The sequence below is a fragment of the Manacus candei genome, unplaced genomic scaffold, assembly GCF_025592945.1.
Source record: "Manacus candei isolate 608988 ecotype Guabito, Panama unplaced genomic scaffold, ASM2559294v1 h1tg000177l, whole genome shotgun sequence".
Lineage (NCBI taxonomy): Eukaryota > Metazoa > Chordata > Aves > Passeriformes > Pipridae > Manacus > Manacus candei.
The window spans coordinates 357175-381147 of NW_026138225.1; the positions used below are offsets into that span (position 1 = coordinate 357175).

Genomic DNA, 23973 nt, shown 5'->3' on the forward strand with positions numbered 1-23973 from the left:
CTCAGAGCTCCTGGAGGATGAACTCTTGGGCACCCAGGCACTTTGTGCTCCCCCAGCAGCTTCTTCTGCTTCACTTGACCTTGCCTGAAACTTCCCAGCCTCCCTGTCCTGGTTCTCCTGTGCCAAGGGCAATAATCAGCTCCACAAACGTTCCCAGTAGAAGGTGCCACGGCACCTGCAGCAGCCAGGGGGAACTCCCAAATACCTCACAACATGGTTTTTGGGGAGTGGAGGTTATATATATACACAATACTTAGAGGATTTACACAGTGACACTCAGAAAACAGTTACTCTGAGTGCTGACACACTGTGCAGCTCCTCTCCAGCTCGGGGCTTTGGTGCTGGCAGCTGCTACCAAACCTGCTGCTCCCAGTTCCAGGTGAGCTCCTCCCCTCCCTCCATTCCCCAGCACAGACACAGAGTCTGCCCACGTGCAAAGCTGGTATTTTGGGACACCCCTGGCCCCTGTGCAGAGTCCCAGCCCCTCCTGGCAGTGCTGAAGGGGCAGCTGGAGGGCACACAGGACACCTGAAGCCCAGCACCAAGCCCTGGGTGAGTGTTCACCCTCTGCCAGGGCGCCAAGCTCTGGGGGACCCCTCCCATGCCCAGTGCTCACCACACCCCCCAGTCTGGGGTCTCAGCCCTGTCACCCACCTCATCTATGTTCCTGAGCCACTTGCTGATGTTCTCGAAGCTCTTGGCGTTGGTGATGTCGTACACCAGCATGATGCCCATGGCTCCTCTGTAGTAGGAGGTGGTGATGGTGTGGAACCGCTCCTGCCCCGCCGTGTCCCTGGGGAAAACGGGCACAGCCACGTCAGGGAAGCAGCCCAGGGCATCCCTCAGTGTGTGTGCTCTGCTGCACCATCCCCAGGGGATGCACCAGGGTCTCCAGGAGCCTGGAACTGCAACCCACAATGACCCGACCCAACTGTCCCATGATGGCCCAGCAGCTGCTGAGACAGTCACAGGCATTTCCTGACCCTCAGACTCAACACTGAGAGGAATTTGGGCTTGGATCAGTTTTATAAAGATTCTGCTTGATCTTACAGACATATTTTCCTGAAGTGTTCAGTCCAAGTGTAGGACACCTAAACAGAGAAGTGCTGCAATGTTAAGTGTTGATGTCTGTAAGCTGAAGATTGATCCTGCAGCATTATTGACAGCCTGGACTGTCCCATCTCATCCTGGGATCTTTGACAGCATGGATGAGGTTTGGTTAAACAAACCTGCACGTCAGTAAATGGAGAACCAGGAGTTAAACTCGTGTTCCACAGTGTCTTTCAGAGGACACGACCCCAGCAGATCCAGGTTTAGGGGCAGTTCTCAGTGACACCGTTCAGACATGGAGCTGCCAATTCAATTTGTTCACAAACTGGATTTCTGGCCAAGGATCAGCTGGAACTGGGGAGTAGATGGAAAGCCTCGAGATGCACAGATGCCACGGAGGAGAGCTCCTGAGGTGCAGGAAATGCTCTCTGAGTTCTCTGCTCAGTGAGTGTTACGGCTCCGGTCTGGCTCCGACCCCGGAGGCAGTTCCAGCACACAGGCAGCTGATCCCTTATCTGCTCCAGGAACTGCCAACACCGAGGGAAGGGCAATGAGCAGAGGAGGAAGACCAGGGGCAGGTCCCAACTGGAGCACTCCCTGCTCAGGGATGTCCTAACAGGCCGTGCCATGCCGAGGCCTGGATCGCTGGCTGTGGCCTCGGGAGGCAAATCCAGTCCATCCCCAGCTCCACAGAACATCCAGGGACACCCACACTACTCCCAAAAGATGCTGCTGGAGACCTTTCCCAGCCCTCACTCAGTGGCCAAAGGCCTCAGGTGGCCTCCCCTGCCCCTCCCTGTGGGCTCCTCCAGCCTGGCCCTGTCCCAGCACGTCCAGGGCGCTGCTCCAGCCCCACACAGGGATATTCTCCAGACAGGCCTCTTCCCTCATCCCACTCCCTGCCCCGAGGAGGAGGCAGACTGCTCTGCCATGTGAGGACTGGTGGCACAAACTGAGCTCTGACTCTGCCTTTGGCTGCTCTGAATTCCACAGGACTTTTCCAGTGACATTCCTGCAGTCAGCCAGAAGCAATGGAAACCATAACCCACTCCTTGATGTGACTTACACCTCACAGCTTCACCTTTCCTGGCTTATCCCAAACCCAAGAACCGCAACCCATCCCCTTCTCCCAGCTGTGAACTCTCCCCTGGGAGGGTGGGGAGGCCCTGGCACAGGTTGCCCAGAGAAGCTGTGGCTGCCCCTGGATCCCTGGGACTGTCCAAGGCTGGGTTGGATGGGGTTTGGGGCAACCTGGGCTGGTGGGAGGTGTCCCTGCCCATGGCAGGGGGTGGAATGGGATGATCTTTCATGTCCCTTCCAACACAAACCATTCTGATTCCATGACTCCAGAAAACACTGCCTGTCACCACACTCAGGACAAACTCCTGCAAATCATCTCCACGGATCTCCCCTCACATCTCATTTCTTTTCTCTGTGACTTCTGTACCCACTTGCCAGCACCTTCCCTCAAGTCACTCCCTCTCACTGGTTCCTATCATGCAGGACAGCATTGGAAAAGCCTTCCCAAGCCCACCAAATGTTTGGGATCTGTGATTCCCCCCTCCTGGAGGATCCAGCAGCCGTCACGGGAACAATTCTCAGTGGGTTTGACACAACTTGGCATTGGCAACAGGGAGCTGCTACTCCCTGCTTGTCACATCCTACAACCACCTCGCTGGGTTAACTCCTCCAGTGCTTTTCCTGGCAACTGGAGCTCAGCTGATGGAAGAAAAAAGCTGGGGAGGGAAAAAAGCAAAGAACCCGGAGGAGTGTCTCCCTTTCTTTCTTTTTAAATAAATCCTCCAGCTGCCCTTTCCCCTCCTTAATGGATTCTCCATTCATTATTCAGAGATAACTCCTAATGGATGGGAGATTAGGGCCGGGCTGAGGCAAACAGAGGAAGTGAGTTATGGCTCTCCCAGTGCCCAGGAGTGCTGGATCCACCCTGAGCAAACGGCAGGAGACAGTCAGAGCCCGCGGCCGTGTTTGCTGCCCGGGCTCCCCATCCCTTTGTTCAAACCTCAGGGAGGGGGGAACAGAGCTCTGGGGGTGCAATAAATGCTGGATGTGGGCACAGGCACGGGCACAAACTCCAGGCTCACATAAAGGTGGGCAGGGATCACGGAGACAGCCAAGGAAAATGAAGAGGGAGCTCGGATGGTTGGGCTGCAAAGTGAGCACAAAGGAGGTCCCCTGTGGGACTGGGGAGAGGAGGGGCACGAGGAAAGTGAAAAATCTATTTGAATTACTCTCGTGCCAACATTAAAATATGCATAGGCTGTATCATATTAGAGGTTTAACCCACAGAGAAAGGAATTTCTGGGCCAGCTTTCCGGCTGACCTGGCAGAGACTAAAGAAACCCTGAAGTGCACTATGATTTATTGATGAAGGGTTTACACGGCTGCAGCACGAGGAGATCAGATCTGGGCATCTGTGAACATCCTCCCAGCTCATGTTGCTCAAAATGAAGGTCTCCCACGTACTGAACCAAGCAATTCCTGGCAAAATGATCCCGAGAATTTTACTGCTGTCCCACTGCTTCTTCCTGCTGTGTTTGCCAAAGTGTGCAGCAGAACATGGCAGTGGAGACCTGTCCTGCTGACCCAGAACTCGGGCAGCTGCAGTGACCAGGCTGAGGACTTTCCCCCCAAAGGAAAAGTGCCCCTGTCCAGCCCATGGCTTGGATAGAGTGTTCCTGGCTGGGATAAACCTGGGCCCAGGGAGAGGTGGGGAATGGAGTCCCATCCAGCTGGGAATGGGCTCCAGTGGGGTTACACGGGGGTCAGAGCTGGGACCAGGCCTGTTTAACACCTTTGTTGATGATCTGGATGAGGGGATTGAGGGCACCTCAGTCAGGTGTGGATGACACCAGGGTGGGTGGGATGTGGGTCTGCTGGAGGGCAGGAAGGGCCTGCAGAGGGATCTGGCCAGGCTGGATCCATGGGTACCCTCAGACAGGAGACACAGGGAGGGGCTGGAGCGTGGGCAGGGAAGGGAAGGGAGCTGGGAAGGGGCTGGAGCAGCAGGAATATCTGAGGGAGCTGGGGGGGCTCAGCCTGGAGAAAAGGAGGCTCAGGGGGGACCTTCTGGCTCTGCAACCCCCTGACAGGAGGGGGGAGCCGGGGGGGGTCGGGCTCTGCTCCCAGGGAACAAGGGACAGGAGGAGAGGGAACGGCCTCCAGCTGTGCCAGGGGAGGCTCAGGTTGGACAGGAGGAGGAATTTCCTGCTGGAAAGGGTGGTCAGGCACTGGCAGGGGCTGCCCAGGGAGGTTTGGAGTGCCCAGCCCTGGAGGTGTCCCAGGAAGGCCTGGCCGTGGCACTCAGTGCTCTGGGCTGGGGACAAGGTGGGGATGGGGCACAGGGGGGATCCATGGGCTGGGAGGGCTTTTCCAACCTAATAATTCTGAGATTCTGTAGGATACAGAGATTTCAGCTTTTCTGAGAAATATTCAGACAGGAAAAAGTTTAAAAAATCTCTAAGCAGAGAAGAATCTGACTTGCCAAAGGAGCATCTTCCCCCTCGATCTCCGTGTGCACTGAACGGCCTCCAGAGCCCTCAGCACAGAGAATTAACTGGGAGGTGTTCCTGGGGCAGCTGCAGAATCCCTGGGGCTGATGGCACTGGGGCAGTGGAGCTGTGAGCAGCTCTGCCTGTTCACCACCACGCTCCCCTTGCACATCACAGGGAATTTCCACGCCTGGAATGGTCTGGGAGAGCTGCTCCATACTGTGCTCCCCTGCACTGCTGACCCAGGGCAGGGGGTTATTCCTGCAACGAGCTCACTGCTGAATAAAACAACACTGTGAGGACTCTTTTCTGGCCATGCAAATGTGCTGCCAGCAGAGATGCACTGAGAGAGAAATGTTACTTCGTGGCCTTCCACACAGCTAAGAGCTGCATTCTAAAAATGCAGAGCTCCTCCTAAAATTTGGAATCAGTCAGCAGGACTGCAGGAAAACAGGCTGACACACAAATGCTACCAAAGACAGGAGAGTCAGAGGAGCAGCTAAGTAGGAAAAAAGGAAAGAATTAGAGTTTGAGGTGACAGTGGTACTCCTCCAGCCTGTGCTTCACAGGGGTGACAAACCCAGCTCTGCTTTCTGTGCCTCCTCACAAGCACCTCAGAGCTGGACCTGGGCAGGCCAGAGGTTTTCCAGCTTCCATTTCCCTGTGGTTTTCAAGGAGTTCTGGAGCCAGAGATGCCCTCTGTGGATTCAAGTGTCCAAACCAGACTGCTCCTCTGGGAAATGCCCTGTGAGCCCATCTGTGTGCCCCCACAGCCCCCACAACATCCTGGCAGGGGTTTCCCAGCACAGCTTCATCTCCTGGTGTTCCCCACGTCCCACCTCACACCAGAACTGATGTTCTGGTGCTGGAAAAGGCAACGGGTTCTACCAGACCCTCCCTACCCCTTCAGTGTCCTCGTGGATTTAAAAGTGTGCTCTGAGGTCCTGGGGAATCCTCAGCCTTCCTAAAGCAGTGCCTTTCCTCCCAGGCAGTTCTGATCAGACCCATGTGTCACACTCTCTTCCTGCCCTCTGGAAAGGGCATCAGGAAAATCACATTTCATTTCTCAATGGCTCCATTATGTTGATGAGTTCAGGGAATTACACTGTGCCTGAGCCTTTTGGTTTCCATTTCAAAGCAACTCTGCCCGAGTTCCTGAAGTGTGTGATACTACACTCAATTTTTAGCTCCACTGCTCTGCTCTTCTGAGGCCCTTCAGTGCTTTCCCAAAGCCAGCATCACCTCTTCCTGGAGCACTGATCTCTCCTTCTGCTCCTTTATTCTCCCTCCCCTCTCTGCACTATGAGCTTTACTGTATTAATATTTTTCAAGACATTCATCTGTGTCAACCCCTCCAGGTCCCACCCTTTGCTGGGATTCTCTCAAAGCCTGGACTAAGCCCATCCTGAGTGACTGTCACAGCAACAGTTCTCCCAAACTCAGCAGTGGTACAACAATAACCCCACCAGGAACATCCTCAGCTTCCATAGGTGCTTTCACACAGGATTTGACACACCAGTGGTTCTGTCCTGGGCAAGCTCATTCCCCTGGAAGGCCAGACCCAAGAGAAGTGTCCATCCTTCTCCTCACACCCTGGGACTGCTCCAAAGCTCCCTGACCCAGCCTGGCACTGCCCCAGCCCCACCTGCCACCCAGTTCTCCACGGCCTCTTATCCCAACTTGGTTTGCAGCAGGCACATTTCCATTTGGAGCACTGGGAAAACACCCTAATCCCAGCTTGATCCTTACTGAGCAACAACCCCAAATTTAACAGCCATGGAGTATCAAATTGCTTCTGCCCCCTGGCAGGGTTTAACTGAGCCTGACCTTGGGGTTCTTGCTTTACTCCTCAACAGGCATTTCAGAGGCCATGGCACAGCTGAGGGCTCACCTTCCACAGCCAGGAGGAGAGGGAAGGAGCTGTCCTGCCCTGCAGGGAAGGGAATGGTGGTGCAGGGACACACCTGAAGGATGGGGCTGTCCAGAGGGGCCTGGACAAGCAGGAGGAGAGGCCCTGGGGAATGTCAGGAGGTTTAACAAGACCGAGAGCTGGTGCTGCACGACCCACACTCTGGAGCAAGAAGAGCTCCCAGAACAGCCTCAACAACACTCCAGTCACTGAACTGCTGCCTGGGGGTGAAGCATCACTGTGTCAGCACCAAACACAGCTCCCACACGTGTGGGGTGAGTTCAAACCCAGGGAGCAGGGGGGGAAATACATGGCCTGCACAAAACTCCTTCCCAGGCCTCTGCTGCTCCAGGCACCGAGGCACTGCGGGGCAAAACTGGGGCAGGAGAAGCTGGAAACTACAATGCTGAGATTTAATTTAATTTATTTATTTTTTTTTTTGGCAGTAGGAGCTTTGTTTTCTGCTTTCCAAGTCTCATTTCAAAGGTGCAGTTTGAACCTGGCAGGAATGAGCAGCAGAACTGGGCCACGACTTCCCGATTTTGGGACATTTAAAAGGTGCCATTGTACAAATCTCAGCTGCCCCAGCCCCTCTTCACTCCTCCAAGGCACTGAACCCCACGGTGTGTAGGGCTCCACTACAGCTTGTTCTTACCTGTACATGCATTAAACAGCCTCATTTTTCCGTATTTTCAGTTTTTACATTTCATGGTGGCTTTTCTTAAGTTTAATCACTGATTCCCAGGGTGGTTTGGGTGGGAAGGGACCTTAAAGCCCATCCAGTTCCACCCCCTGCCATGGGCAGGGACAACTTACACTAGCCCACGTTGCTCCAAGCCCTGTCCAACGTGGCCTTGGACACTCCCAGGGATCCAGGGGCAGCCACAGCTTCTCTGGAAAACCTGTGCCAGGGCCTGCCCACCCTCACAGGAAGGATTTTTTCCCATTATCCAATCTAAACCTGCTCTCTTTCAGTTCTAACTGAACCCCCTCAGGGTGCTGGTGACAAGGATGACTCCAGATGCCTTGGTTAGGAAGGATAATGCTCAGCAGGTCCCACAGCACTGGAACAAGAGCCCACTCAGGGGGAAAGCAGTGCCTCCCCCTAACTGGGAGCCACCCACCTGCACCTGCAGACATCAGCCTGACAAAGCCATGCAGACTGTTATCAGTGGGGGACAAAAAGGGCACATTCAGGCTCTGAACCAGTTCAGGCTCTGTGCTCCCAGTACAGCTGGAGAAGGCACTGGGTGAGGAGGGGGCCCACCCAAGCCCAGGAACAGCCCCCAGCTCTCCTGCCCTGAGCTGTTGGAGGGTGAAAGATCTCCAGCTCAGTGCAGAGCGAGCTCGAGGGAAGGAGCTCAGGTTGTGCCTCGTGTCAGACATTCCCACAGAGCACAGCCCCGTTTCCAGGCACTGCAGGACTGTCCCCAGCTGAGCATGGAAAATTACAGGCCAAGGGGAGCTGTGGGCTGCACTTTCCTGCTGACACAAAGAAGGGCTGCAAGTCAATTTATAGCCACGGATCGGAGGCAACTCCTAATTTAAAAAATTCCAGTTTTAAACCACTTCCCACCAAATCACAGCCTCTCCTCCCAGAGCCCAGGCAGGGCTTTGCCAAGGGCCTGGAGGGAGCAGCAGTACCTGTGGTTACAGCACTGCTGCAGAGCTGGAGCCCCGAGTGCACTCCCAGCAGCAGCAAACCCTCCTCAGGAGGACCTGCTGCTGCTGCAGGAGGCCACCCCTGCAGGTTCTGGGGGGGGTGTCACTCACCAGATCTGTAGCTTGATCTTCTTTCCTTGTAATTCAACAGTTTTAATCTTGAAGTCTATCCCTAAAATAAACAAACACATAAATAAGTAATTAGTGTTTAATAAAAGGAAAAAATAAAAGCGATTCTGCATCAACTGCAAACGGCTGAGACAGAACAGCAGCTTTTTGCTTCTTCTTTTACAGAATCTTCAGGTAAACCAGGGATGTCCAGGCCCTCTGGAATGGGAGAGGAGCACAGAGACCAACAGAGCCAGGGCTTCAAAGGGCCTGCACTCGAGCACTGGGCACCTCCAGGGATCACAGGTAAGATCAGGGAACATCCTGAGCTGGGAGGAACCCACAAGGGCCACTCTGGCCCTGCACAGACACCCCAACAATCCCCCCAGTCCCTCAGGGCAGTGCCCAAACACTCCCTGAGCTCTGGCAGCCTTGGGGCCGTGCCCATTCCCTGGGGAGCCTGTTCCAGAGGATCCCTGGCCCCCCTGCCTCAGCCCAGCACACACAGGTTACAGGGTCACCCCGAGCTCCCCCATGGAGGCAGGAGGTTCAAGGCACACAAAGCTTTCACCAGCAATGAAAGGTGAGTTCTCAGAGCTGGTTCAAGCCACACAAAGCTTTCACCAGCAATGAAAGGTGAGTTCTCAGAGCTGAGTCTCCTCACAGGGTCCATCCCTGCTCCATCTGGGATGTGGAAGAGCTGAAGGCAGGACTTGGCAGGAGTGTGTAACCAGGACTCTGAGAGCTCAGCAAAGCACAGACCATCCTGACAGAGCACAGACAAGGTTTGTACTTCTCACACCAACTAATAAAGAAGAACCCCAAGCACCACATCCACAGGGCTTTTAATCCCTGCAGGGACAGTGACTCCAAACCTCCCTGGGCAGCCCCTGCCAGTGCCTGACCACCCTTTCCAGCAGGAAATTCCTCCTCCTGTCCCACCTGAGCCTCCCCTGGCACAGCTGGAGGCCGTTCCCTCTCCTCCTGTCCCTTGTTCCCTGGGAGCAGAGCCCGACCCCCCCCCAGCTCCCCCCTCCTGTCAGGGGGTTGCAGAGCCAGAAGGTCCCCCCTGAGCCTCCTTTTCTCCAGGCTGAGCCCCCCCAGCTCCCTCAGATATTCCTGCTGCTCCAGCCCCTTCCCAGCTCCCTTCCCTTCCCTGCCCACGCTCCAGCCCCTCCCTGTGTCTCCTGTGAGGGGCCCAGAGCTGCCTCCAGGATTTGAGCTTCTCTTCCCGAAGCTGCCTACAAGAATTACCAGCAGAGGCTACACCAGAGGAGCAGGAACACTCCAATTCATCCTCTCAAACTGTTCTGACAGTAATTAGATGCCACAGTTCTGACTTTCAATTCCAATCAGAACAACTCCACTGATCACTTCTCATGTCTTCCAAAAACCTGTTTATATTTAGACTTTTAAAAAGGCAGCAGCTGCAATCCCAAACTTCCCTCCTAAATCTACAAGGTCATTTTATACCAAGTAAGATTAAATAGAATTTATGAAACACACTATTACATAAGAAGTTTGCATGGGAACTGAGCTTTGAACTGCTTTTACCCCAACACCCTGCACACAGCGTGGCAGGGAGGAGAGGCTGGAACAGCCCAAACCCCCCGTGCCCTGGGCTGATCCCACAGGGATGGTGGGCAGTGAGAGAGGGGATCTGCCCCTCTGCCCCCTCAGCTGAGACCCCCCTGCAGAGCTGCCTCCAGCCCTGGGCAACAGCAGCACAAGGACGTGGAGCTGCTGGAGAGAGTCCAGAGGAGGCCCCAGAGATGCTGCCAGGGCTGGAGCCCCTCTGCTCTGGAGCCAGGCTGGGAGAGCTGGGGGGGCTCCCATGGGGAAGAGAAGGATCCAGGGAGACCTTGGAGCCCCTTCCAGGGCCTAAAGGGGCTCCAGGAGAGCTGGAGAGGGACTGGGGACAAGGCCTGGAGGGACAGGACCAGGACGAATGGCTTCCCACTGCCAGAGGGTAGGACCAGATGGGATATTGGGCAGAAATTATTCCCTGTGAGGGTGGGGAGGGGCTGGCACAGGTTGCCCAGAGAAGCTGTGGCTGCCCCTGGATCCCTGGAAGTGTCCAAGGCCAGGTTGGAGGGGGCTTGGAGCAACCTGGGCTAGTGGGAGGTGTCCCTGCCCATGGCACAAGAACAGCTTTGAACTCAAGGCCAACCCAAACCATTCTTTCATTTCTATGATTTTACCACTGAAACATTAAATCCCAAAGTCCTTTCCCACAGAACTCAGGAATGCAGAGCCTCTCTGGGACAGGCTTCACCACATGAGATGGGGGGAAGAGGATCCCCCTTCCCTCAGGTCTCTGTTGGGCAGGGGTGGCTCCTGCTGGAGGGTCACCTGCAGTCAAGGAGGTGACCTCACCAAGGGTCAAAATTCCCTATTCTAAGGATTTCAGGAGGAATTTCCTGCTGGAAAGGGTGGTCAGGCACTGGCAGGGGCTGCCCAGGGAGGTTTGGAGTGCCCAGCCCTGGAGGTGTCCCAGGAAGGCCTGGCCGTGGCACTCAGTGCTCTGGGCTGGGGACAAGGTGGGGATGGGGCACAGGGGGATCCATGGGCTGGGAGGGCTTTTCCAACCTCAGGGATTCTGGGATTCTCTCCTTTAAAGCAGTGCAGTGACCAAAGGCCAAGGTCTGCACTAATCCCAGGATGTCAGCCTGGGACCCCCAGCCCTCAGCCTCAGGCCACTGCTCCATGTTTTCCCAGCAATGCTTCAATCCCTCCCACTACATCAAATTTCTCAATCAACACAGGAACCATCCTGTGTGGTTTGAAATGCAAACTGTCCCAAATCCTCCCGAGCCCACAGGGAGCCCACAGGTCACGGGGCCCTTTGCTGCGACGCGGGGCTCGTTCCCCAGCAACGCCACCGAACACACCAACACAGCACTCACCAGAAGATCATAAATCAAATATCCCTCACTGTGACAGTCACTTCCAGGCCCTGCCCAGCTCCAGCAGGATGTCTGACAGCCACCTTTTGGGTGTTAGGAGAAAGCAAGGCACTAACCCAGCCCAGGAAGTTAACTCTTCTCTGCACTGCAGGGATTTAGGCAGCTCCAGTGTTCGGGGATAAACAAATCCCTAATCCCACGTTATAGCAGCTCCCATTCCAATAGAATACTGGTTCAGCCTCTGGAACACAAAGGCTGCTATAAATAGCAACGACTCTTTCCCTCAGAACACTTCCAGAGGAGCTTTAACAGACTGGTCAAGGGGCTCCCACTGGTGCCCAGCCAGCCCCAGGCCCCTCCAAGGGACTCACTGGTGACATCAAACCACCAAAACTCAAGGGCTGTCTATGGGACAGGGGCAGTTTCCAGGAAAAATACGTTCAGGAAAGGGTTGGAGAGGGTAATGGGTATAAAAAGTGACTGGAATGCAGAAGGGAGACATCACCCTCACAGGAGACATCACCCTCACAGGAGACATCATACCCACAGGAGACATCACCCTCACAGGAGGAGAACAGGGATGAATTAAAGATGAGCACGGAATTAGTGCCTCATTAGTTGTCGATAACACATTTATCAGCCTCAGCAGGGCAAACTGGAATTCACTGGAAGACCTGGAAGGACACTGCCAGGTTTATAAAAAACCTCATGGGTTCCATATATTCAGATGAAGATTTGGAAATGTTCGTTACCCTTCAGTGCATCTCACACCAGCAGCTGTGAGGAGGCTCCTCACAGGCAGATCCTCCCACAGTCACTTCTGGGTTCCAATTTCAATCCTCTAAATGTTGCTTGGAGCAACACAGGGAGGGACTGGGGGGTGAGAGGCTGGACATGGCCCAGCTCAGAACCCCCCGTGCCCTGGGCTGATCCCACAGGGATGGTGGGCAGTGAGAGAGGGGATCTGCCCCTCTGCCCCCTCAGCTGAGACCCCCCTGCAGAGCTGCCTCCAGCCCTGGGCAACAGCAGCACAAGGACGTGGAGCTGCTGCAGAGAGTCCAGAGGAGGCCCCAGAGATGCTGCCAGGGCTGGAGCCCCTCTGCTCTGGAGCCAGGCTGGGAGAGCTGGGGGGGCTCCCACGGGGAAGAGAAGGATCCAGGGAGACCTTGGAGCCCCTTCCAGAGCCTCAAGGGGCTCCAGGAGAGCTGGAGAGGGACTGGGGACAAGGGATGGAGGGACAGGACACAGGGAATGGCTTCCCAGTGCCAGAGGGCAGGGACAGATGGGAGACTGGGAAGGAATTCTTCCCTGTGAGGGTGGGGAGGCCCTGGCACAGGCTGCCCAGAGAAGCTGTGGCTGCCCCTGGATCCCTGGAAGTGTCCAAGGCCAGGTTGGAGGGGGCTTGGAGCAACCTGGGCTGGTGGAAGGTGTCCCTGCCCATGGCAGGGGGTGAAACAAGAGGAGCTTTAAGGTCCCTTCCCACCCAAACCATTCCAGGATTCAATGATCCCACTGCCCCAGGTCTGACCAAACCTGAACTCACAGCTTTGGAAAAGACAGGAGCCATTTATGGATTTTTCAGGTTCCTGCCTGGGGGTGGCAAAGCTTAGGCAGGAGCAGCAGTGGCTCACAGTGACTCTCTCTCTTCCATCCTGCATCCACAGAGGAGGCTGCCCGTGACTCCCACGGAGCACCCCACCATTCCCTGGGCAGGTTTAGGCCCCTGACTGCCTTGGGGGACACACAACCACCACTCAGTGCTCAGGGGGTTTGTCTGCAGTGCTCTTGGATGGAAGATGTTCATGAAGGCCCAGGACCTGCCCCAGCAGAACAGTTTTAAACCCATAATCCCTTCCAGACCACTTCACACCTTGCCAAGCCCCCCCAAGGTCCCGCAGAGATTCCCTCCTGTGCTGCTGGATCACAGACTGGCTGTTCCCCACATGTAACAGAGCCAAGGCCACTGGTCCCAGAGGGAGGGAGAAAAAGTTCTTTTCCAGTCCATTGCAGAGCTGCAAATGATGAGCTGGGCCTTTTCACACAGCCCCAAGTTTGTTTGCATTCCTCCCAAACAAAGCCCCCATTGAGCTGGGGAGGGGAGGACGCTGGGCAGGAGGAAGGGAATGTAGGGCAGGAGGAGGGAAAGGCTGCGGGGCTGGAGCCTGACAGGAACCCTCTGAACTGCACATCCCATCACAGCACATCCCATCACAGCACATCCCATCACAGCACATCCCATCACAGCACATCCCATCAGAGCACATCCCATCAGAGCACATCCCATCACAGCACATCCCATCCAACCAGCACACCCCATCACAGCACATCCCATCCCACTGCACATCCCATCACAGCACATCCCATCCAACCAGCACACCCCATCACAGCACATCCCATCCCACTGCACATCCCATCCAACCAGCACATCCCATCCCAGCACATCCCATCCCAGCACATCCCATCCACTGCACATCCCATCCCAGCACATCCCATCCCAGCACATCCCATCCCAGCACATCCCATCCCAGCACATCCCATCCACTGCACATCCCATCCCAGCACATCCCATCCCAGCACATCCCATCCCAGCACATCCCATCCACTGCACATCCCATCCACTGCACATCCCATCACAGCACATCCCATCCAACCAGCACATCCCATCCACAGCACATCCCATCCACTGCACATCCCATCACAGCACATCCCATCCACTGCACATCCCATCACAGCACATCCCATCCAACCAGCACATCCCATCCACAGCACATCCCATCCACTGCACATCCCATCACAGCACATCCCATCACAGCACATCCCATCCAACCAGCACATCCCATCACAGCACATCCCATCCAACCAGCACATCCCATGCAGCACTGAGCATCCCATCCACTGCACATCCCATTCAACCAGCACATCCCATCCCAGCACATCCCATCCACTGCACATCCCATCCCAGCACATCCCATCCAACCAGCACATCCCATCCACTGCACATCCCATCCAACCAGCACATCCCATCCACTGCACATCCCATCCACTGCACATCCCATCACAGCACATCCCATCCAACCAGCACATCCCATCCACTGCACATCCCATCCACTGCATATCCCATCCAACCAGGCACATTCCATTCAACCTGGCACATCCCATCCCACACTGCCCACCCCATCCCACCCAGACTGACAGGAGCAGAGTCACAACTGCACTGTGGATGTAATTAGTTAGTGATTGCAGTGCAGACACCCTGAACCAGCACTGCCCACCCTCAGCTCAGGAAGAAAAGCCAGTGTGCACAAATTCATCCCTGGATTCACCAGGGAGCGGAGCTGGGAAGGGGCTGGAGCAGCAGGTGGGGCTGAGGGAGCTGGGGGGGCTCAGCCTGGAGAAAAGGAGGCTCAGGGGGGACCTTCTGGCTCTGCAACCCCCTGACAGGAGGGGGGAGCTGGGGGGGGTCGGGCTCTGCTCCCAGGGAACAAGGGACAGGAGGAGAGGGAATGGCCTCAAGTTGCCTCAGGAGAGGTTTAGATGGGATATTGGGACAATTCCTTCCTGGAAGGGGCTGTCCAGCCCTGGCACAGCTGCCCAGGGCAGGGGGGGAGTCCCCATTGCTGGAGGGATTTAAAAGCCCTGTGGATGTGGCACTTGGGGTCAGGGGTGGCCTTGGCACCGGGGGAACGGCTGGACTCGATCTCTGAGGGCTTTTCCAGCCCAAATGGCTCCATATTTCAAGTCTCACGTGTCCACCCTGCCCACCTTTGTGCCACAGGCTCTGGCAACAGCAAGGATTGTTCTCAGGTGTGTGTTCAAGCAACAGCCCTTGACACCCAAATTGCCATGGTAAGCTCTGGGGAACGTTCCCATCCCTGAGGAGCACCGGGAGCTGCCTGGATGGCACCTCAGCTGTCCCCTCCTGGGCTCAGTCCTCCTGAGGAAGGTGAAGTTCTCAGCCAGAGCCACAGCACCTTCTCCCAGAGTTTGATGGTGCACCTGACTGTGAACTCATGGAATGGTTTGGGTGGGAAGGGAACTTAAATCTCATCCCATTCCACTCCCTGCCATGGGCAGGGACACCTCCCACCAGCCCAGGTTGCTCCAAGCCCTGTCCAACCTGGCCTTGGACACTTCCAGGGATCCAGGGGCAGCCACAGCTTCTCTGGGCAACCTGTGCCAGGGCCTGCCTGCCCTCCCAGGGAGGAATCCCTTCCCAATCTCCCATCTCTCCCTGCCCTCTGGCAGTGGGAAGCCATTCCCTGTGTCCTGGCACTCCATGCCCTGCTAAAACATTTGAGGCCGTGTTTCTTACAGGCCCCTTTTAGGCACAGAAAGGCCACACTGAGGTGTTTCCTGAGGAACAGTAATGGAGATTATTACTGGATAATCCAATCTGTAACTCTGTCAGCTACACATGAAGGCCCTGCAGAACCAAAGCAGAGTTCAACTCAAGTTTTACTGAGAAGCAATCTTGGGGTTTGTTGGGCCTTAGGTTTCTTTTTAATAAGATGAGGAGACAATGTCCTTTGTAACAGGTGTGTAAATGTGTGTGTGAGCTGTGGGTACTTCCACAGGTATCCACACAGCTGCAATCAGGTGGGGCTGGTGTTCCAGGCACAAATGATCCCCTGGCCTGGGGGATCCAAAATAAACTCTCCTCTCTGAGCTCATGTTTCCAACACCTTCCACCCCAAGTGCAAAGTGCTGTCTCAGCACAGTCCCAGCTCCCAGGACTGGGATCAACACCCAGAAAACCCAACCCTGAGCCCTCGCTCTGTGCTGGAGGGGGAAAATCACTGACAGGAAAAGTCGTGTTGGCACTTGAAATGCTGAGTGTGTTGGGGATGTTGTGCATCCACACTGTGCAGGTACAAACCCCTTGTAGAAGAAATGTTTTTAAACACCTAAGTAGCAGCTGAGATCATTAAGAGCTTAATTAAAACCAGAACTCCCAGCTCTTGCCCGACGGCCTCGTGCTGGGCTTTCCCTGGAAAGAGAAAGTAGATTTACAGATGGAGCTTTCTTACGAAATAATTAATAACTGTCTGAACTGCTCCATTGATAACAAAGGTTAAGGTCTGCTGAATCCTAGGAAAGGACACCCTGGAGCATGAAATAAGGGTTCTGAGGGAGTTTGTAATTCTGGACAGGATAGCTTTGGAAAGTTTGTTACCAGGAGGATTGGAGGAATCAGCTGTATGCTCCAGACACCAACACACTTTGTAAAGCAGTGTTGGGCTTTGGAGTTGGTTTTAGACATCAACTCCTTGTTCACCTGGAGAAAAGGAGGCTCAGGGGGGACCTTCTGGCTCTGCAACCCCCTGACAGGAGGGGGGAGCCGGGGGGGGTCGGGCTCTGCTCCCAGGGAACAAGGGACAGGAGGAGAGGGAACGGCCTCCAGCTGTGCCAGGGGAGGCTCAGGTTGGACAGGAGGAGGAATTTCCTGCTGGAAAGGGTGGTCAGGCACTGGCAGGGGCTGCCCAGGGAGGTTTGGAGTGCCCAGCCCTGGAGGTGTCCCAGGAAGGCCTGGCCATGGCACTCGGTGCTCTGGGCTGGGGACAAGGTGGGGATGGGGCACAGGGTGGGCTCTGTGTGATCCTGGAGGGCTTTTCCAACCCCAGTGAGTCTGTGACTGCACTGAGGTGTTTACACACCTCCCTCGAGACCCAGGATCCAGGAGCTCTGTGTAAGGACACTGGACAACGGTCTCTGCCCCAGAGTTACTCTGGTAACTTTAAAATGTTTGGTTATTGCTGGGTTTTCCTGCTGTTTCCTCAGTTTTCTTTTACTGTTTTTTCGGTTTTGTAAGGAAAAGCACTTGGGGGCTGTTCAGTGGCCCTGTGTGAGCTGTAAGCACGCCTGGAGGACACCAGCCTGCCCTCCCCCTGCCTGCAGGACACCAGCCTGCCCTCCCCCTGCCTGCAGGCACAGCCTGTGCCCCGGGGCTGCTGTGCCCCAAGCCCTGAGGCCACATTCCCTGAACATGAGAGCTGGTAACTCAAGGCAGGGACAGCAGAGAGGTTTCCTTCTGCTGCTCAGGCTCTGCCTCTGCTTACCACTGAAATTTCTAGAAAGTGAGGCAGTAAAGACAAGGTTTATACCCCTCTGGGGCTATTAAAGCTCTTGCAACAGCTCCACCTTAGCTTGAGCTGGATTGGTGTGGGGAAGTGTTCCAGGCCAGGCTGGAAAGGCTTGGAGCAACCTGGGCTGGTGGGAGGTGTCCCTGCCCACGGCACAGAGATGGGCTTTGAGGTCCCTTCCAACCCAAAGCATTCCATGATCCACCCTCTGATTTCACTGCAGCTCCCTGGGGTGTCTCCCTTCCCCTGCCCACCAGAGATAAGAAAGGACCAGGCCTCCACCACTAAGTGCCACTTGTAAGGCTCAGAACCCTCTGATAAGAGAGTTTGGGAAAGAGAAACTCAAACTGTTCCCGGTCTCATCCTTTGGCAAAGGCTTGAGCAAAAGCCAAAGTTCTATCAGGGAGAGCCACATGCAGCTGACGTGGGAAGGAGTGGGAAGCTCTGGGCCAGCTGGGACAGGCCTTGGCACTCGTGGCAGCTCCTCCTGCAATCGGGATTTGCCACCTTTGGCATCCAACTGCAGAGCAGAGGAACCTCTGGCAACGGGGCTCCAAAGGGAGTGGAACCCAGAGTGTCCTCCCCCATTGCCTGGGGTCACATCTCCCACCAGCCTCTCCAGCTGATGGATCCCTGTGACTACCAATGCTTTGGGAATTCTTCTTTCTCAGGAGGAGACTGCAACAAAACAGTAGGAGGAGTCACCAGACAGAGCCTGAAAATGTTACTCACTGAAAATGAGATTATTAGAGAGACCACAAGGAGGAAACCCAGTAACTTGGGACTACTTGGCTTCTTTTAAACTGTACCAAGAACTTGTGGATCCAGGTTAGGAATCCACACTTCAGCTGATGGCTGCTTTTCCTAACAAAACATCTATCCATCAGGAGTGAGGGATTACACTGCATTTGGAGTTTTCCTTGTCTTTAGCCTTGGTCACGTGGAGCACGGTCAGGTATGTGGGAAGGACAGAGTGGGAGGAGGGAAAGGCAGTGTGAGTGTGACCAGCACCCAAAAATGAGTGATGGAATCAAAGCAAGGAGCCTGTGGGTGCTCTGCAGTCTGACAAGATGCAAACACACGGTGCCCCTGGTTTAAACCCAGCAGGCAGCAGGAATTCTGCCCAGGCTCCACACCCCTGGGATGTACAGCCCTGCCCAGCCTCCTCTGCAGTGCCCAAATCCATTGGCTCTCCCAGTAAACAAGAGAGTGACTGTAAACAGGGCAGCTGGTCCTCCTGCTGCAGGAGAGCCCACCCCACAGCAGCTCTGCTGCTGGATCTGGGGTGTGCAGCCCCAGCACACACAGCTCCAGCCTCCCACACAGCCCTGGATGAGCATCCCCCCTGTGGGCATCCTTCCTACACTTGCTGTGGCCAGGAATTCTCTGAGAGAGAGCAAAACCAGTGTTTACAGAGTCCCAGAATGGTTTGGGTGGGAAGGGACCTTCAAAGTCACCTAATTCCACCCCCTGCCAAGAGCAGGGACACCTTCCACCATCCCAGGTTGCTCCAAGACCCGTCCAGCCTGGCCTGGGACACTTCCAGGGATCCAGGGGCAGCCACAGCTTCTCTGGGCAACCTGGGCCAGGGCCTCCCCACCCTGACAGGAAGGACTCCTTCCCAATCTCCCACCTGTCCCTGCCTTCTGGCAGTGGGAAGCCATCCCCTCGTCCTGGCACTGTCTGTGTGTGTAACCCAACAGCCCAGCCAGCCGTGGATGGAGAACAGAGCACCAACCTCCCCACCTGAGCAGCTGGAGCCAGACAGGCCCAATGCTGCTGCTGGCCCAGGATAACCCCCCCCAGAGACTGCAGACCAAGTTATTTATCCCATGGGGCACCCACTGCACAGGCCCACAGCACTCTGCTGGGCCAGTAGCTCATCCCCATCCTTTTTAACCCCAGGCTGCTCCCACACTGCCCACACCCAAAATGAACCCTCACCAAAGGGACTCCAGTCCCTCACCATCCAGCCTGACAGGGGAGTTTCCTCCCAGCCTCCACAGTCCCCGTGAGTCAGGACTCCTACCCCAGGGCAGCACAGGGAGTTCCTGCTCGGCTTGTTGAGACAGCCCAGGGGCTGGAGCGGGAGCTGAGCTGGCACCGGGAGCTGAAGGGCCCCAGAACACGAGCTGAGGCAGCACAGCCCCCCCAGAGAGCCATCCAGGCTCCCCCAGCTACAGGGAGAGCCAGGAGCAGCCCCCAGGAACACCAGGGAGAGTATCAGTGCCACAGGGACACTGAAGTGGCCTCTTGGCTGCCTTTGCTCTCCTCTTCCACCAGCTGAATTCCACCAGTTTTTGACACTCAGCGACCAGGAGCACCACAAATTACTCCAGGTCTGAGCAAAGTGAGGATTTCTGTGCTAGCAGGGCAGCAGTGCAGAGGATTCCTGTGTCCCACCCTCCGTGCAGGCAGCTGTTCCAGGGCAGAGCCTGCACTGGGAGCAGCAGCAGGAACTCACCTTTCCTGCTCTGCAGGGTTTCAAGTCGTGACAACTCAGCACTGACAGAGCACCTGGAGCTGCATCTAAATAAAGTTAACACACACCTTACGTGAGCTAAAGTAACACACACCCCGCCTGAAACCTCAGGAAATGCACATTTACAGGACAGAATAGTGGAATCGTTCAGGTTGGAGAAGACCTCTAAGATCATCGAGTCTGATCATTCCAGTATCCCAGGAAAGTTCCACAGCTGAGTAAGAGAAAGCTCCCCAAAGGTAAAGGTCCTTCCTGGGAGCCTGGTTTGGATGGAGCTGGGCAGGGCAGGACAATGGTAACAGAATGAAGGGATTTAATTCCTTTAATCCCAGCAGCCACAGATGATGACGTGATCAGCGTTCACATTTTATTCCCACGCATCCAGTGCCAATCCTCCCCTTCTCATTCCAGCTCCAGCACCCAAAGGCCTCTCTCTCCTTCCCCAAATGCTCCACTCACCAAACCACCCCTTGCACCCTTTGCTTTACCCCCCTGAACCATCAGCTGGGTGAACCTTCCCTGCTCTATCCCGAGGTCCTCAGCCTCCACCCACACCGTGACAGCAACAGCCACACACAACTGATTTCCTTGGGAACATCCACAGGAACAGGCAGAGGAACTGCCCTGGGAACAGGTGTATCCTGGGGATCCACAGCACCTGCACTATCCTAAAAACTGGTAGTTTTGTGGAGCAGGTCTGAAGCACAGGAATTATGGGCAGGTCCCTCTCTGTAAGGGTAAGTTAAAGACTCTAACCCGGTGACATTTGCTGGTGTGACCACACGTGTCTTTACAAACCTCTCATTTAATTCCAGCAGCTATTTTTAGGAATGCAGTAGGTTCCCCAAATCCAAAGGATGCACTTAACCTTCAGCTTCTCACACAGGATTTGCTCCATTAGAGACCACCAGGAACAAGTGCAGCTCCTTCCCACCAGACTGCTCAGCTCCACCAGCCCCTCCTGGGGACCCCCCGGTCCTGTCCTGAATCCCCCCCTTTTCCAGCACTTTACAAAACTGTCCTTCCAGGCCAGTTTCACCAATCCTGTACCAACAGAGACATTCCAGAGCCGCTGATGTAAGGCAGGACACGGGACAGAGCAGCAGCACTGGTGCCAGATCGTCTCCTCCCAATTAATCTATTCTTAACGAAGCAGATGACAGTCCTGCGAGACAGCAGCTCCTGGGGTGACCTACATTCCCCCTCCTGGATGTGTTTGTTGTGCCTCAAACGCTGCCACACATCCCCAGCAGGGCTCAGCCTGCAGGGAGATGGGATTTATGCAAACCAGCCCTGACTAAGGATGGGGGGACTCCGCTGAATATTCATTTTGGTGACAAATCCAGCACTCTGGCTCATATCCCCCCAAACACCAGGCTTAATCCCCCCAGACAATAGGAGCCCGCTGTCATCCAGCCTGACCTGGTGCCTGGGAAAAGCCACATGTTGTGAATCCATCCACATTCTGGCTGCTGGAAGGATCTGGGATCCTCACTCCATGCCAGAGCTTCCCAAGGAGCCCGGCTCGGATCCCACCCGCAGCACCAGCCAGCCCAGAGAGGAACCACCCCCCAAACTCCAGCATCCAGAGCTCCAGGAGTGAAGGACACCTCCCCAACTTGAGATTCTTTCTGAAGTGCTCCCGCTCCCCTCCAAAGCAGCAGTGGAGCTGTGAGCACACGAGCTCCTCTGGGCCCATCCAAGGATGCACAGCAAATGTAGGGCAAGGCCAAAGCCTTCCAGGGCCCCAAACGAGTCTCAGCTGAAACCTCCTCCACCACTGTTCCTCTCAGATTTGTATTAAAAAAACCACTGGTTAATTCTGAAGGAAATCATGACAATAGTCAGCATTCCCAGCAGAAATTCTTTAAGAGCACTCTGGGGCAGTGCTAAAAAGACATCCCAAATAAGCAGTAATGAAGGAGACAGGGGAGGTGTGAGCTGTGTGCTCCCCACACGCCAGGCTGCTGACCCTCCACAGCACCAGTGGCCTTCCCCCCTGCACAGCTCCTGTCACCCACTGTTCAAATATGAATCACCTTCAGGAACAAACCTTGAGAGCCCTTCTGTTCCCCCTCCAGCTGGGAGAAGTCCATTACCTTGCTACTCCCCCCTGGACACCCACAGATGTGAATCCTTTTATGGCCTGAGCACAAGCAGCAAGACTTCCTCCTTCTAAACAGCACAGACTGTACCCACCCATTTGGGTCTGGGAAGCCACAGGGCTGCAGGGAAGAGAAGAGGATCAATCCCTCAGGAATTCCATGGAGCTGCTGCTCCTCAGGCAGCGTTGTCCACACGTCTGACAGATGGGTTACAACGTGAAGTGCTGCTCAGCCCCGACCTGGATTAGAATCCCAGCAACTGGGAGCTGGGAAAGGCCACTGAGCACACACGTGGCTGAGGCCCCACCACAGGGACCTGCCTGGGAGGTGTTTCCAAGGGTCTCTTCCTCATTCAGTGATGCCAAGTAGGGACTTAACCAAGAGCTCTACATCTGCCTGGAGTTCCAGCTCCCTCACTCCACCCACTGCAGATGTTCAAACACTGAGCTGGACACAGACTGCCAGTAATGGAGTTTATTTGCAAAGATCAGCACAAAAGACAGCTTTTCTGTGAAGGTGACAGCTCCTCCAAGGGAGGAACTCAGGTGCATGAGCTGAAAACCATTGGTTAGAGGTGCCTGACTGGGGGGCTGGAGGGAAAGGGGTCTCGAGGGACTAAAGTTAAACCCACAACAGCTCCAACCAACCTGTTGCTACCAACCTTTCCTTGGGAGACACCACCTCCTCTGTGTTGGGAGGGATAACAGCACAAGTGTCCAGGCCTCAGCCACTCAACCACAATTTTCACGGGATCAGCTGGGCTGGAAAAGCCCTCCCAGCCCATGGATCCCCCCTGTGCCCCATCCCCACCTTGTCCCCAGCCCAGAGCACTGAGTGCCACGGCCAGGCCTTCCTGGGACACCTCCAGGGCTGGGCACTCCAAACCTCCCTTCCAATGGCAATTTTGGAGGATTAACACACACAGCACTGCTGATTTTGATCAGGGGAGAGGCTGAGGCAGCACAAAGGAACAAGGTGGGTCTCCACCTCTGGCAAAGAGCAGGGCAGGGGCCTTGGGCGAGCTCTGGCTGCCACAGCTGTGCCCCTGAACCCCCCAGGGAATGCTGAGCAGCCCCACGTCCCACAGCAGGTCACCCCACAGCAGGGCAGCCCAGGGCCAGAGCTCAGCCAGCAGGCCAAGGCTTCGTGGCACAGTTTGGATCTGGTGATTTCCATACCAGCGCCTCCATATCGGGGCCTGGGCAAAGTTCGGGAGATAACCAGGGCCAGGGGCATTTCCCACTGAAATGGAGGCAGGAGCTGGATCCTGGACAGCCACAGCCATTCCCAGGGCTCCCAACCTGCCCTGTTTAACCTCAGCCCTGCTCAGGAGAGGTGTGCCAGGCACGGCCCTGAGTGGGGATACCTGGAACCCCAGCCAAGCACACTGAGAGCCCACACCACCACAGAGGGTCAGAGACAGTCCCAGGAGAGCTGGGCTTGGAAGGGCCCTCTGGAGACCATCCTGTCCAACCCCCTGCCCAGGCAGGGTCACCTGGAGCAGGTGGGGTTGGAATGTCTCCAGAAGGGGGGACTCCACACCCTCCCTGGGCAGCTGTTCCAGGCTCTGCCCCCTCCGTGGAAAGAAGTTCTGCCTCATGGTGAGGTGGAACTTGCTGTGGTTCAGTGTATGGCCATTGCTCCTGTTGCTGGGCACCACTGAAGGGTCTGGCACCATCCTCTTGGCACCCCTGGGAAGTATCTGTGTGTATAATGACTTTGGGGCAGTCACCTGTCACGTGCAACAGGGACAGGAGCCATTTCTCAGGCCAGGACCAGTTATGAAACCTCCTCATCCTGCCCTTCCCAGCTGCCTTCAGCTCACTCACAGACACTGCTGCAGCTCCTGTCCCGTGAGGTGTGACCCCAGGCAGCCATCCCTCACCTACCCACACCCTCCCAGGGAAGGGCTTTCGGAAGTCATATCAAAGTACAGTTCAAATTTACATGTTAAAAAAACCCCCTCAGCTCAGAAAGAAGCCTCCAGCTTCCTGCTGACACCACCTACACTGTCCCTGAGCTCCCTGGGACCACGTTCAGCTCCTGCACAAGTACAGCTCCTGCACAAGCCGTTACTTCTTCCAGCAAAAAGAAACTTGATCGTTTTGTTATTCCAGCAGCTAAACCTTACACAAGGCTCCCACAAACAAAACAAAAGAAAA

General features: G+C 55.4%; 1 protein-coding gene and 1 long non-coding RNA gene across 2 annotated transcripts in view; both read right to left on the reverse strand.

Annotated features, from left to right (window-relative positions):
* RAB10 (RAB10, member RAS oncogene family) overlaps window positions 1-23973 on the reverse strand; it is a 44773-nt gene that overhangs the window by 7558 nt on the left and 13242 nt on the right. Inside the window, exons 2-3 of the mRNA XM_051773886.1 lie at window positions 8242-8302; window positions 655-793 (exon numbers count right to left, since the gene is read on the reverse strand). Of these exons, the coding sequence (XP_051629846.1) occupies window positions 655-793; window positions 8242-8302 (200 nt within the window). The remainder of the gene's footprint in view (window positions 1-654; window positions 794-8241; window positions 8303-23973) is intronic.
* Window positions 13548-13979, reverse strand: LOC127463874 (uncharacterized). Its single transcript, XR_007901050.1, has 3 exons — window positions 13940-13979; window positions 13844-13858; window positions 13548-13609 (listed from the first exon to the last, which is right to left on the reverse strand). It is a non-coding gene; the product is annotated as an uncharacterized LOC127463874 (long non-coding RNA).